Here is a 16,598-nt window from a genome sequence, read left to right as displayed (position 1 = left end):
AAAAACAGTTTTGAGATGTGTTTGCATAAATGTAATTGCTTGAACTTGATGTGAATTTCACAGTGTCTTAAAAGTCATGGTGGAATATGAAAACATTTTTGCATGTGTAAATAGACAAACAGTTTTAAAGTAAATTACACAGACAGAATGCAAGAACATATCCTGTTTGAATGCACTGAACTTGCACTTTCAAGTCTGCTGTCTTCTTAGAATAGAATTGAATAGAATAGACTGTAAAAAGTGTAAACCTGCAATTGTTATCTTAAGGAGCTATTTCTGCCTGATCTAACCCTTAAAGGAATAGTTCACCCAAAAATTTTAATTTTCTCATCGTTTACTCTTGACTTTTTATGATAAAAAAATGCCCTGAATTTCCCACCCACACCAATCATAATGCTTCTGAAGATATGGATTAAACCACTGGAGTCATATGGGTTACTTTTATGCTCCCTTTATGTGAATTTTGGAGCTTTAAAATGTTGGCACCCATTCACTTGCATTGTGAATGGGTGCCAACATTTTCTTCAAAAAATCTTAATTTTAGTCTGCAGAAGAAAGAAAGTCATACACATCTGGGATGACATAAGGGGAGTAAATGATGAGAGAATTTTCATCTTTGGGTGAACTACCCATTTAACATTGGTTTTGTTGGTGTAACCTAAAGTATTCAGGTTGATTCAGTGATGTTAAAGAATAATAAATAATATAGAATACAATACAATACGATAGAATGTGTTGTCAGGTAACCTAAAAATGTGCCTGATGTGGTAACATCTAAATTAACTGGTTTAATTTAAGTAAAAAACTTTATTCAATCTACTTGACTGAATCAATTTGGCATATAAGGTTACACCAACAAAAGAAGTTTTAGTAGATTTGATCAAGTAGAAATAGATCCTTAAGGTAACAAATGCAGGTAAACAATGTTTTCAGTGCAGAATAGAATCTTTAATTATAGGCCTGGACCAATGTGATTTCTTTTGCAACTTTTTTTACACCATTGGGGTCACTATGGCGCTAACCCAAATCTCACATTTTGTTAGGGTTTAAACCTGTGAACTTTCAGTTTCCTATACTCGAGCCACTCCTGCCCCCAATATTGGAAGAGATAAACCATGCATGTGTTCACCCAGTCAAAAGTTAATTAGGGGTTATTAACATCTGCCAACCTTTACAAACCACCAATCTCTCTATCACTCTCCAGCCCCTCCTCAGTTCACTCGGACACCCATTGATCAGACAGGTGTGCAGGGGGGTGTGGCCTCCTTCATATGCCAGGCCACAGGAGATCCACAACCCAAAATCTCATGGAGTAGAAAAGGCAAAAAAGTAATCAACCAGAGATTTGAGGTATATACACACCAGACTGCACACAAACTGTACAGAAAACTAGCATACACATTTTCTGCGAGATTGTAACACTACTAAAGTGAGATTCTCCCAATACGATCCCTGAAATTTCACACATTTGCCCCAGCCAAATAGATTCCATACATATGGTGAAACACACACACACACACAAGCTTTTCATAGACTCACTACACATCTCTATCTATCTATCTATCTCTCTCTCTCTCTCTCTCTCTCTCTCTCTCTCTCTCTCTCTCTCTCTCTCTCTCTCTCTCTCTCTCTCTCTCTCTCTCTCTCTGTCTGTAGGTGATAGAGTTTGAGGATGGCTCAGGGTCTGTGTTGCGAGTGCAGCCGCTGCGGACCCCCCGAGACGAGGCCATGTATGAATGTGTTGCATCTAACGAAGCGGGAGATATCAGCGCATCCACTCGTCTAACTGTTCTACGCGGTGGGTCTACAGATCCAGCTGAGAGCTTCCCCAAAACTTTAGTTGATCCACGCTATATTTCTCTCTTAAATTCAGTACAAATTTTATTTTAATGGCACATTTTTGCACATCAGCGTTTGTGGTATTAGTGGATATCAGTGCTGTTTATAGGGATGTACCAATATAGAATGTCTGGCCGATTCCAGTTGCAAGATAATTTGGTCCTTGCTTTGACCAATAGCTAGACCCAGATGGAATCTGTAGATATTGTTCGCATTTTCTGTGCTGATTTGGGGGGACAATGTACAGAATTCTGTGGAATGGATTTAAAGATAGTAAATAGCGCTGAGAGCATTATTAAATGAACCAAAATTCTGAAACAAGTATGCATGGAGTAAATTCTAAATCTACAATACTGTCTGTAGAAGAAAAAAAATCCCTTAATCCAGAGCTAAAACCTTAATCCAGAATTTTACAAGTGAATTTAAGCATCATAACACTATTATGTACACTGTGAAAGATGGACAACTGTTTAGTTCTTTTACAATGTGATATAGAAAATGAATATAGGGAGTATACAAAAACAAGCCCCAATAATAACTGCTTCCAGTATTGATTGATCCAATATTTGTGTATTTCAGAGGACCAGCTCCCCACTGGTTTCCCTTCAATAGATATGGGTCCTCAGCTGAAGGTGGTGGAGCGTTCTCTCACCGCTACCATGCTGTGTGCAGCCAGCGGAACACCTGACCCAGAGATCACCTGGTTTAAAGATTTCCTCCCTATAGATACACACACTCATGGGCGGATCAAACAACTACGCTCAGGTTTGTGTGCATTGAAGGATTTACAAAATCTCTGTGCTCTTATTTTTGTCATTCGCGTAAAGACATCCTGTAATATCCTTAAACACACACACATTTACTGAGCTGTTTAAATGTGAACATACCAGAGACTATTGTTTTATATGAAAGGAATGTTCCAAGAACAATACAAGGTAAGCTCAATCAACATCATTTGTGGCATAATGTTGATTGACACAAGAAGCAATTTAGACTTTTCTCTCATTATATATATATATATATATATACGGTTACAGAAAGGCACTTACAATGAAAGTGAATGGGGCCAGTGCATAAACATTCAAATGCACATTGTATCAAAAACATAGTAACAAGATGTAAACATTATACATGTTTACTTGATTGTAATGTGATAAAATCACTTAATAACCTTATCTGTGTTAAGTTATATCCAATATTACAACTGTGTTGTAACCCTGCAATCTTAGTATTGGATATTACTTTACACAGATATGATTAGTTACCATTTTAATCAAAATATAGCCATGCTAACATATAATGTTTACATCTTGAGGCTATACTTTTGAAACTGTGAATTTTAACGTTTATAGACTGGCCCTATTCACTTCTATTATAAGTGCCTTAAAGGGACAGTTCACCCAAAAATGAAAATTCTCTCATCATTTACTCACCCTCATGCCATACCAGATGTGTGTGACTTTTTTTCTTCTGCTGAACACAATCAAAGCTTTTTAGAAGAATATCTCAGCTCTGTAGGTCCTTACAATGCAAGTGAATGTTGATCAGACCTTTTGTAGCTCCAAAAAGCACATTAAGGCAGCATAAAAGTAATACATATGACTCCAGTGGTTAGTTACATATTTTCAGAAGCAATATGATAGGTATGGGTGTGAAACAGATTGCCAAAAAAGTAATTTTTTACTCTAAATCTCCAGTTTCACTTTTACATCTGAAAGTCACATCTGAAAATGAAAGATAAAGTGGAGATTTATAGTAATCAAGGACTTAAATATTGATCTGTTTCTCACCAACACCTATTGTATCACTTCTGAAGACATGGATTTAAACACTGGAGTCATACAGATTATTTTTATGTTTCCTTTATGTGATTTTTGGAGCTGCAAAGGTCTGATCACCATTCACTTGCATTGTATGGACCTACAGAGCTGAGATATTCTTCTAAAAATCTTAATCTGTGTTCTGATGAAGAAAGAAAGTCACACACATCTGGGATGGCATGAGGGTGTGTAAATGATAAGTGAACATTTTTAGGTGAATTATTACTTTAATGTAACCACAATTTCTGCTTGTTGTAAATAAAGGAAAGATTAGTCTAAAATATTTTTTGTGTGGAAGTTAACATCATGCCACAAATTAGTTGAAGCGAATTATAATTATTATAGATTAACCCTAACACTTACCGTAAAATAATTACTTTTGTATTTTAACAATTAAAAAACTCTTTATTTATTAATCGATTTTCTCCAATGAGAGATTTTGTCAGATTTAGCATACATTTGGGGACAATTACATCCCCAATCTATAGCTTAGTACACACACAAACACTCACAGTTTCAAACACTCTGTTTTTTTTCTGTGCGAGAATCTTAAGTGATAAATGTGCTGTCTCTTTTTCTGTGTTTTAATCTACAGAGTCCTTTGGTAAGTGTGTTATTCTAAGGCACAACACAAACATTTTCAAGCACAAAACACATAAACATGTCATTATTGGTAAAGCACATGACATATATACTGTATATATATTATATTTCCCCTAACAATATAGTCACCCACTCTCACACACATACAGAATACACTGTGTTAACACACAACAGTCACGTAGATCCTCCTTTACCTGAGCACTGTCCCTCTAACGTGTGGTATTGAGCCTCTCGCTTCCACTCTCACTTACGTTTTCTGGCTCCTTCCTTCACTGGCTCACTATTTCACTTCTCCAAATGCTCACTGCCCTCAGCACTGGATTTCCTGCATCACTACCCAATCCTCACTTTTTCTAAATGCTCTTTCTTTATTACTCTCTCTTACTCTCTCTTTGTTGCCTAGATAGGTTTAAATATCTTAATGCTGAATGTTACAGTGGCTTTTCACCCAAATCCGAGGCCTCTTTGGTTTCCTCTCTCTCTCTGAGCATGAGTCTGCCTGTCTTAAGTCTCTGTGTCTTGTTCGATGCTCAACTGGATTGAATTTTCCCAAGGATTTTGTTTTATCTGGAAATTAGCTCAATAGACGACTGTTTTTATGGTCCGATAGATGATCGAATTTCTAACTTACACTTTGTACTTAAGACATGGTGAGTCTCCCTCCTCCCCTCTTTCTCTATCTTGCTGTTTCTATTTTTCTCCTCTTTATTTTTCTCCCTCTCTCTGGCTACGTTCACACAGCAGCAGAAGACAGTTGTCAGACCGGTTTTAGAGGGCTAAATATGGTTATTTTCAGTTTGGTTACTAATCAGATTGACAGCCACTTTATAAAACGGACTGCCTGACATGGTTCACCAACGGAACTGAAGCGGACAACTAGTTGTCTGACACGTAATATAATGTGATCGAGACTCTCTTTGGCGCACACACTGCTTGTCTCATGCGCGTATTCCGGTTTTTCATGTGGGGTTCTGATACCTCAGAGACAGAGAATTGAGTTGTGTGTCATCTGAAAATTTTCGACCTTCACCACCAAATTTGCTCTCACTAGTTTTGGAGTTAGGGTGAATAGATAAATAAATGTAATGTAATTAATTAATTAATAAAGCATTCAAATCCACTGCCGTTTATTTAAGATTTAACTAGGGCTATCACGAGTATGAAATTTGGCTTCCGATTAATTTTCAAACAAATAATTGCGATTATGATGATTAAACGCCATGTCTGTTTTTGGGCTTATACAATTAATGGCCATATAAACTGTCATTTCGTAAGGTGCATGTGTGCTTCATACACTTTAAGAAGTAATTTTACAAATTTTACTTTAATTATATGAATAAAATAGGGATATGTAATTTTCTTTTAATTCTTTAAAAAGTTATGAATGACATGAAAAAGTATGTTTTACAAATCTAAATATTTCTAAATACTTACAATATTTATTTTTTGTACATTTTTGGTCCATTTCTTTTTAATATTTTGTATGTATTCCTGTTCTATTCTATTATGCCTTAATTCTTTACTTTGACATGTTATTTTTAGGGATGCACCGATACCACTTTTTCTCTTCTGATCCGATTCCTATATCGGAAATCTCAGTATCTGCCAATCCCGATCTGATACCAGTGTTGTTTTTTTGCATAATCAGTTTAGAATATCTTTACATTATTTTGTGAAACTAATTGGGTTTGCTCTTTAATATGTAAAGAAACACAAACCTCTAACTACACATTATTTCAATATAAATGTTTAGCTTATTAAGGAACACTTTATTATTAACTAGTATACTGGATAATGTACCAGCAAAATTAACAGTAATTCCAGTATAAGTCATCAGTAGAAAAGAAGATGTTTTTTTTAACTTGTATCTGGACTTTAAAGGATTCAGATCTCTTTTTTGTTCAATTTAGTTGTAAGATATCAGCTCACCTTTCATTCATATTTATTTCTGGAATCCATATTTGTAAGCAAATAATAATATATTATTGTAGTAATGTATTGTAATATATCTCAGTGGTGCACCTTTATGTTTAAATCCTCACGCTTTTATTTTGACATTCTGAACTCTCCAGGAAGTCCTGTTTGTGTGTCTGTTTGTAGGTAAGTTCACAGTAGTTTAATTCACTTCTTATTCAAATTCTGGTAAAAAAGCAAAAAACCTGTTCTAAATGCATGTTATAAGTGAACCGAACTATTGAGCATCTACATCTGAGATGTTGTTTGTGTTTGTTCGCTCAAATATTGCGCACCGCTGTGAAAGCTAAAAATAGCCGAGAGTGTGTGTGTGTGTAAACAGAGCAGCGCCATTCACTGACACGCTGGAGCTGCGCGTGCACGAGTCATATGAACTACTTTAATTGTGATTTTATGGTTCTTTTATGGGTAATTTTTTAAGCTTGACAGTGTGTATGAACCTGTTTTGCTATGAAAGTTATGTTTGTTCATTTATTTTTACGCTGGAGTTTGGTGCGAGCCTCTGCTGATGGTGTGCGCATCAGAAAAATCTTCTGGACAGGTGTTGCTCTGTTTGGCATCCGCGGTGCTTCGCTTAAAATTCCCTTATTTGGGCATTAAAATGGATTGGAATCTGAAGTGCACAATAATCGTGGTTAGATAAAATTCCTGTGATTAGACGATTATTTAATAATCGTGACAGGCCTAGATTTAAAAGATGAACTCACGTCTCGATTAGATTTTCAATTATGACTTTCCAGTGTTATGGGCGTCTTTATCTTAGATATGTAATTTAGTCACTGTTACTATGGTTACAGTATGGCTATCGTGAAATTTTTGGTTACTCATTCGTAAAGACAATATTCAAGTTGCTCCTGTAAGCTGTTCTATGAGCTGAGAGTCCCACCTGTCAGTAAATACAGTTGTCAATCCATAACAATTGACTGTGTGAACGTAGCCTGTTTCCTACCTCTATTTCTATATCTCTCTCTCTCTTTCTCTCTCTGTCACTTTGTCTTTTTCTCATTCTCCCTCGCTGCACTAACTCGTCTTTTCTTTAATCTCCCATCTGCTTTCATTCTCACACATCCAGGGGGTACTCCTATCCGAGGTAAGAGACTAAAGCCACCCACAGCATTTATCCTCACCATATCTTCACTCTCTCTTTCTCTCTCCCCTGTTTACTTCTCTCTTTCAATCTCTCTCTTTCCATCATTGTTTGACTAACCGTGTCATTTTCAGAGACTGTGTTTATCATGCTTGAAGTTTGGGTTCTGTCGTCATGATTAAACTACCTCCCTTTTACACAGATCGTATCTGAATGTTCTTGTTTTGTTTTTGGAAAAAGAAAAATGTAAAGGACATGAATCTTTGAAAAGTTATCAAAATCATGCGAGATCTCTATTTTAGGAGCTAGAGGTAAAAATAGGATTAACTCATGAAACCTGGGGCCTCGTTTATAAAGATGTTCCTATAATGATCTGAAATGTGAACGTACAACAATTTGCTCATCATCAGTTATTCGTTTTCATTATCAGTTATAAATCCATTGTTTGACTGCATTTACTGTGAACCCACACCATTCTTCAACCAGTATCCATATTCTTACTAAACCTGAATTCCAAAAAGACATTTACATGCTTGTTTACATATAATAAAATATGCATAGTCTACATGCCAATCGTGTTTTATATAAACTACTTCCGACTCAAACAGTAAAAGCAAGGGCATACTCCGTTTTTCTGCGTTCTGGATCGGATCGCACCCGGCAGACCGCGTTGTCTTTCTGAGTGTACTCTTTTGACCAGCAGTGAATGCATTTGATGCATGCCCACTACAGCTGCTTTGTGATACTGTTTTAGTACAGTCAACGGTGCATGTGCACAATGCGCACAGACGAAGGCCGTATCCGCGGCTCTAGAAAATGTGGGCCCCATGCATCAGGCCGAACAGACTGTGCTGATGAGTAAATTTGTGTCACGTCAGTAACGTGGACATCCGAAGTATACGTTAAGACTCCAGGACTTTAAGACCTGGGATACTTCACTGCCCACTGCCTGCACCCTGGGCTTAGGACGGACTCCACCAAAATGAACCGCCAAGCTTCTATTCGGACTTCAAGGCAAACCTCGCTGACCTCTGCCATCATCATGTTGGTCATAGGATGGACGACAGTCTCTCATAATAAAATACATAGAGGTGAAATGAATACCAACTAAAGCCTTAATCAGCTAAATAAATGGACAGTGCATCTATGCGCATTTCGGCAAACAATTTGGGATGGAATTCATAGACACTTAAATCGTTAATCTTACAGTTCATACAAAATCCTTTAGTTTTAAACATTGCACACCAACATCTACTCAGTTTACTTGCATAAATCAAGACTTGTACTACACTAGAAAACTAATATTGGCATTATATTCATGCTATTTAGCCAGGGAGGAACTGGCTCCCACAGTGAGCCTGGTTTCTCCCAAGGTTGTTTTTACCCATTAACTAACATCATTTGGAGTTTTGTGTAGATTGCCACAGTCGCATTTGGCATGCTCACTAGGGGCCTAAAGATAATAATTATTTAATGCATGCTTTTTAATCTCATTATTCACTTGAACCGAACAACGAGGACTTAAATTGCATTGCTTTTTTATACCGTATATTTGTATGTAAAGCTGCTTTGAAACGATGTGTGTTGTGAAAAGCACTATAAAAATAAAAATGACTTGACTTGACTACACTACATGTCTGTTCGTTTCCTGAGGTTCTCTTCTGCCTGCTCTTGACTTGATTATGCTGCATTTTAGTCAAACCATTCATTTAAATTTATGTCCCCCAACAGCAGCAGACAAAAGGCTGAATGATGAATTGATAAAAAATGTAGGCGAGATTTAGAGTCTGTTGCAGTGCTTTTTAACCATCTGTATATAGATTTAGCTTTGTTTAACTATAATCTCTCCTCCTCCTCTCTCCGAAAATATGTTTGACATATTACATACTGTATATTGAACCTGCCTGTCAACTAGTAGGTCTTAAAATTCATTTATTGTGAAAATGTGCAAATAGGGCTAACTAGATATTCTGATAAGGCCACATTCTGACTCATATTGAAATGTTCTTATTCACATAAACATGCTCACTCATTTATTAATAAATTCAGTCAGTCACTGACTCAGTGCAGTGCACACTGTTGCATTGGAGCATGAGCACACAAAAACGTTTGTTCTCATGCTTGTCAATTGACATACACAAGACCATTTTAACATCAGTTTCTGCCTATTTAAATCCCAATTTGTACCTCACTTTTGACATAGGATCAAATCCTTGGACTGTAGGATCAAATCTGATCATAGGTATGTTTTATAAATGAGGGCCCAGAGCTTTAACCACCATAGATATTGAGGGGGTCAGATTAATATTCAGATTAGTGGTAGTTTTTTCAAGGACACGTTTTTAAAGACCCAAAGAATTGGGACAAGTGCAGTTTTTATATTTGATATTGAAACAGGAAGTTAGAGTGGGACATATGGAAAGGCTCAGCCCTTTGTTTTTAATAGACAATAGAGCGCTACAGTGCGCGTCCTCTTTTTCAGACGTCTTGGTTCCAGAAGTATTTTTCCCTTTCATTTCTTTCATAGGGATTTCATAATTTCTTTCATAAAAGAGTTTTAAGATATTAACTGAATTAACAAGCCCATAGGGGGAATCTCAGTGTTGCAAAATTTTATTTGAAGCAAAAAAAAAAATTGTTTTTAAGTGAAGTATAAAAGAACTAACTACTTTAATGAGGAAATGAACTACAATCCAATGAAGCACTGTAAAATATGTAATTGAATAAAAATGTATGGAAAACTATAAAACTATTAATTGAAAGTTGTTGATTTTAAGTATATAAACTAGTGCTTTCAGTCGATACATTTTTTAATCATGATCGCAATCGCATAACTTTCATAGTTAATCGCAATTAATCGCAGATTTGGAAAGTGCTGACATTTTATCTCTCTATATATACTTCTTTTTCCATCTAAATACACATATTTACTTTTTAACAAAGAAAAAAAAACCATATGTGATCCTTCCACAGTATAAAGATAGAAATGCACTAAAATTCAAGTAACATTAACCATTTCGCAAAGTTTAAGTGGGAGGTTGACTAATTGAAAAAACAATGTTTTGTTGCAACGTTTTCATTGCAATGGCCATTAATTGTCTTAAACTCCCATCCTTCACTATGGCTACTTTGCTACAGCAATCGTGAAGCCTGGGACAAAAGGTCAAGTTGTCCACCCATATTGGCGGTCATGATGCAAAGTACTTGATTTCTATCACAAGTTCCATCTAGGCTTGTTTTGTACAACAAACAGCATTAAGAGGTCCTCTCTCCATCATTTGATCACTGAAACAGCTGTTGTGTGTGTGTGTGTGTGTGTGTGTGTGTATGTGTGAGCGTGTATTTATCACTTTGTGGGGACCAAATGTCCCCATAAGGATAGTAAAACCCGAAATTTTTGACCTTGTGGGGACATTTTGTCGGTCCCCATGAGGAAAACAGCTTATAAATCATACTAAATTATGTTTTTTGAAAATGTAAAAATGCAGAAAGTTTTCTGTGAGGGTTAGGTTTAGGGTTGGGTTAGGTTTAGGGGATAGAGTATAAAGTTTGTACAGTATAAAAACCATTATGTCTATGGAAAGTCCCCATAAAACATGGAAACACAACATGTGTGTGTGTGTGTGTGTGTGTGTGTGTGTGTGTGTGTGTGTGTGTTTGTGGTGGTGTGTGCATCAATCTAATGACTCCGGGTGGACACATCACAAAGGTTCCGGCCTAGTCCTCCAGCCAGTGTTTACCTGGTTTATGCTTTATAATAATTTTTTTGTAATTAATCGCATGCAATAAACAATATATTTACATTTTATTGATAAATATTTTGCTTTGTTGACCTCGATTTCCTGATTGGTGGATCGTTTCTCTTTATGATCATAGGTAGTGTAGTTCTTCACCAGAAATTTCACATATAAACTAGTTTTTTTAAATGAAGTTGAAATACTGTAACATGGACTGATGTCTTCAACCAAAGCATATGCCATTGATTAACAACTTTGGAGATCACGTTAGGTCTGTCTTTAAAGGTTTATAATTTATCAGAACATTTATAGGATTTTTACTTCTGGAACAAGACTATTGCGCTCTATAGCCTTTACATATGCATCACATCTATGAATCATCATTTGCTACTTGCTATTGCTAGTCAGAGGAGATATTTGGAGGAGGAGCCACTCTAATTCTGGAAAGCATGTGATTGGACCAAAATGTGAATATGCCCCTGAGACCAGGGCCATTTCTAGGCATAGGTGAGGCGTTTCTTGGCATTCCACACCAGCTGGGTAGGGCGCCAAATCGGAAGCCACCCCCAAACTCATCAACCCCACCCTACCCAGCCTCCCCCCCCCCACCCTCTGTGGTGGCAGTCGGTAACATCAATGACGTGGATGCCGCACTAATACACCATCATGTCGGCAAACCAAACTCATTCCTTAAGTAATGGAGCAGATATCATAGATGACTGATGTTTATGAGGGAAGAGATGACATCAGTATATAGAGCAATATAGACCAAGTCTGACCCTCTTTTTAAATCTGTTATATCAGTGAAACTTCAGTAACTGTTGCTGTCATTGGTTTCATTACAGACAATAATATAATTTGTGTGTGTGACACTTCAACTCTCAATTTAAAGCATTTTTCTTTGTTGTTGTTCCAATGCTCTTTTGATCCCTTTGTGGATCTTTTCACCTCTTTCTCCCTTTCTCCCTTCAGCAAGAATGTCCTACCTGGATGTTAAATCTGATTCCATTTTTTATTTTGATGCCGTCTTTTTAATAAAGTATTTTTTAGTATCTGATCTGCAGGCAGTATGGCTGTTTAACAGCCTGTACCTCTTTTTGGAGACATTTCTGTCTGTTTGTGACTATACTGAATAATTTATGTTGAAATCACTTTGTTGGAAGAGGCTGACTGTGCTTCTTTTTTCTCTTTGGCAAGGACAATTGCTTCATTTGCTTGCTTGTTTTGTTTTCTGACATTAAGGCAAGATTTTTTATGCTGTTTTGTTATGTGGTAAATTATCCTCTTAGAGATGTTTCTGGAATCATCAGGAACTGAGGTGTGTGTGTGTGTGTGTGTGTGTGTGTGTGTGTGTGTGTGTGTGTGTGTGTGTGTGTGTGTGTGTGTGTGTGTGTGTGTGTGTGTGTGTGTGTGTGTGTGTGTGTGTGTGTGTGTGAGCGTGTATTTATCACTTTGTGGGGACCAAATGTCCCCATAAGGATAGTAAAACCCGAAATTTTTGACCTTGTGGGGACATTTTGTCGGTCCCCATGAGGAAAACAGCTTATAAATCATACTAAATTATGTTTTTTGAAAATGTAAAAATGCAGAAAGTTTTCTGTGAGGGTTAGGTTTAGGGGTAGGGTTAGGTTTAGAGGATAGAATATAAAGTTTGTACAGTATAAAAACCATTATGTCTATGGAAAGTCCCCATAAAACATGGAAACACAACATGTGTGTGTGTGTGTGTGTGTGTGTGTGTGTGTGTGTGTGTGTGTTTTATATGCTGTCTAACTCTCCTCAGTATCATTCTGTACTAATATACAAGCCAGTTTTGTGCTGTTGGCAGATTTGAGGGAAAGTTAATTATTCAGGCTCAATAAAAGTTTAGCTGTGAGTTGCCATTGCCAAAAAAATTATTTTGACTTGTCCTTCAGTTTGTAAAATCAAACAAAAATCCTGCTAATGCACTTACAATAGAAGATTGTGTGGCAAGGCATGCACTGGAGTAAAAGTTGAAATACAGATTTAAAGGAATTGTTCACCCAAAAAGGAAAATTCTCTCATCATTTACTCACCCTAATGCAATCCCAGATGTGTATGACTTCTTTCTAATGCTAAACACAAACAAAGATTTTTAGAAGAATATCTCAGCTCTATAGGTCCATACAATGCAAGTGAAAGGGTGCTCCAAAAGCACATTAAGGTGGCATAAAGGTAATCCATATGACTCCAGTGGTTTAATCCTTGTCTTATGCCGTGTCTGATATGATGGGCGTGGCTGAGAAACAGATCAAGATTTAAGTACATTTTTACTGTAAATCTCCACTTTCACTTTCACATTCTTCTTCTGTTTTTGACGATTTTGATGCATTCTTCGCGCATGTCATGACCATGTAATGTTCCTTGACTACAGTAGCACAATATGCACAAGGATACCAGAAAGGGACCCAACAGCTATCAATAAAGTGCTATTTTCATGGAGCAAACTCCAATCAGTTACATCAGAATTTCAGAAATAGAATTTAATTGGTACTGCATAACTAGATAACTATAACCACTGCTAATAGGAACATTTAGAGAATTTTCTAGCTCTTATATTTCCATACAAATATTTGTATGGAAATATGAATATAAGAAATTTTCCCCCAAAACACATAAAACACATATTTCTGCTTTTAAATCAGAATGCCTTAGATTTCTTTTTTAAATATGTACATACTCTTTTGTTTGTTTTTACAAGAGGGATAAGTCAATTGTTTGGTTTTTGAAAGCGTCGCTAAACTTATTTTGAACCCGTAAAAAAAACCTTGGAGTAGTATGTGTGCGTTAGTTGTTTGTAAATGCTTTGCATGTATATGTGTGTGTGTATCCAGGTGCACTTCAGATTGATCAGAGTAAAGAAACTGATCAGGGTAAATACGAGTGTGTCGCAACCAACAGTGAAGGAACGCGCTACTCAACACCTGCTAACCTTTATGTCAGAGGTAAAGCTTCGAGCATCTCTCACTGATTTGGGTGCTGTAGAATTGAGAAGTCAAGAACTGTTAGAAGTTACTAACACATTCTTATGAATAGATAAACGTTAAAGTCAATAGGTCTCATTCACTATTATTTACATATAAGTATGGGTGAAGAAAAAGGTGCTCAAACTAAAGTGTATACATACTGTAATACATTTGTTCTTTCTTTGTTCTATAGTTGATTATTTTAGATTTTTCAAAATGAGGGAGCATGTTTCCGCAATTAGTAATTAGTAAATATGTAAATAGTAAATATGAGCAGTTATGCATATTATTTGTGTTACACTGATATAAGTATGATTTATTGTATGGTCACTAAGTTATTCAGTTTGTTATGATAATATGTAAAAATTGTTAATTATATTTCATGTTGGAAAATTTTTGTAAGCAAATGTGAAATAGTGAATGAGACCTAATCTATGTAGATTTATTATCTGAATGGTCTGATTCTTTTAAGATATTTCCTTAGATTTTGTCATTGTTTGTTTATTTCTCCCCATTGGCTCATTTCTCACTGCTGGACTCTTCTGTAGAGCTGAGAGATGGTAAGTGCTCTTCCTCTAAAACCAAATGCTCTGTGTTTCTTACTATATACTAAATCTCTGACCCTTACATCTAGATAATCCTTCCCCTCCAGCAGATTGCCTCTATACAGTCTTACTCGCTCTCCAGATCCTAATACTGCATATGTCATCTGACACTAATCCTCCATATTTCACCTGATCCTACTTAACTGCATTCCATAGCATCATTCTAATAGCAAGTGATATGTATTAATGATGTGTACTCATCTGAACTGTGTGATTATTTGAATAGTTAAAGGCCAATTAATGAATTTCTTATTAATTTCTTCATAAGTTACAGCACCATACTTTTAAATATTTTCACTAGAATTTAGTGTTATGTTGGTGTACTGTATATTGTGAAACTTTACACAAGAAATGTCTCAATAGTCCATATAGCCACAGCACAATTGTAAAAAATGTGACACCAAGCAGAAACTGTAGCCTACACTGCTTTAGTTTTGGCATAGACACAGTGTAACTGTTGGTTGTTTATTGTTGCCAAGCAGGATTCTAAAGGCATGCAACTGTGTATGTATTGGCTATTTTACAGTTGCTTTAAACGTGGCTCAACCAGTTGTATTTACTGTGTATGTAGACAGTTGGAAGTCAGAAGTTTACATACACTTATGTTGATGTCATTAAAACTCAACTTTAACCACCATTTTTCCAATTGTTTACAGACAGATTGTTTCACTTTTAATTGACTATATCACAATTCCAGGGGGTCAGAAGTTTAGATACACTAAGTTAACTGTGCCTTAAAGCAGCTTAGAAAATTCCAGAAAATGATCTCTAGCCTTTAGACTATTAGCCTGTTAGCTACTGATGGGAGGTGTACTGAATCAGAGGTGTACCTGTGGATGTATTTTAAGGCCTACTTGCCTATCATGGTAAAATCAAAGAAATCAACCATGACCTTTTGACTTAGACAAAAATTGTGGACCTCCACAAGTCTGGTTTATCCTTGGAAGCAATTTCCAAACACCTGAAGGTACCACATTCATCTATACAAACAATAGTAAGCAAGTATAAATACCATGCCATCATACCGCTCAGGAAGGAGACGCATTCTGTCTCCTAGAGATGAACGTAGTTTGGTGCGAAAAGTGCAAATCAATCCAAGAGCAACAGTAAAAGACCTTGTGAAGATGCTGGAGGAAACAAGAAGACAAGTATCTATATCCACAGTAACACAAATCCTGTATCGACATAACCTGAAAGGCTGCTCAGCAAGGAATAAGCCACTGCTCCAAAACCACCTTAAAAAAGCCAGGCTACAGTTTGCAAGTGCACATGGGGACAAAGATATTCTTCCTCTGGTCTAATGAAACAAAAATGTAAGTGTTAGTCCTTAATGACTATCTTTATGTTTGGAGACAAAAGAGAGAGGCTTGCAAGCCAAAGAACACCATCTCAACTGTGAAGCATGGGGGTAGCAGAATCATGTTGTGGGGATACTTTGCTGCAGGAGGGACAGGTGCACGTCACAAAATAGATGACATCATGAGGAAGGAAACTTATGTGGATATATTAAAGCAACATCTCAAGACATCAACCAGGATGTTAAAGCTTGGCCGCAAGCCGGAAGCTCGGTCTTCCAAATGGACAATGACCACAAGCATACCTCCAAAGTTGTGGCAAAATGGCTTAAGGACAACAAAGTCAAGGTATTGGAGTGGTCATCACAAAGCCCTGAACTCAATCCAATAGAAAATTTGTGGGCAGAACTGAAAAAGCGTGTGCGAGGCCTACAAAACTGACCAGTTACACCAGTTCTGTCTGGAGGAATGGGCCAAAATTCCAGCAACTTATTGTGAAAAGCTTGTGGAAGGCTACCTAAAACATTTGACCCAAGTTGAACAGTTTAAAGGAAATGCTACAAAATACTAACAACGTGTATTTAAACTTCTGTCCCACTGGGACTGTGATGAAATAAAGTAGTGATCCTAACTGATCCAAGACAGGGTATG

General features: G+C 36.6%; 1 protein-coding gene across 1 annotated transcript in view; it reads left to right on the top strand.

Annotated features, from left to right (window-relative positions):
- ptprdb (protein tyrosine phosphatase receptor type Db) overlaps nucleotides 1-16,598 on the top strand; it is a 101,994-nt gene that overhangs the window by 52,490 nt on the left and 32,906 nt on the right. Inside the window, exons 6-9 of the mRNA XM_052137734.1 lie at nucleotides 1,205-1,350; nucleotides 1,657-1,798; nucleotides 2,419-2,604; nucleotides 13,916-14,026. Coding sequence (XP_051993694.1) covers nucleotides 1,205-1,350; nucleotides 1,657-1,798; nucleotides 2,419-2,604; nucleotides 13,916-14,026 — 585 coding nt within the window. The remainder of the gene's footprint in view (nucleotides 1-1,204; nucleotides 1,351-1,656; nucleotides 1,799-2,418; nucleotides 2,605-13,915; nucleotides 14,027-16,598) is intronic.

Source organism: Xyrauchen texanus, chromosome 11 (assembly GCF_025860055.1).
Source record: "Xyrauchen texanus isolate HMW12.3.18 chromosome 11, RBS_HiC_50CHRs, whole genome shotgun sequence".
In the NCBI taxonomy this organism is placed as follows: domain Eukaryota; kingdom Metazoa; phylum Chordata; class Actinopteri; order Cypriniformes; family Catostomidae; genus Xyrauchen; species Xyrauchen texanus.
The sequence above is the reverse complement of the archived record's forward strand: the minus strand, read 5'-3'. Positions and strand labels throughout refer to the sequence as shown.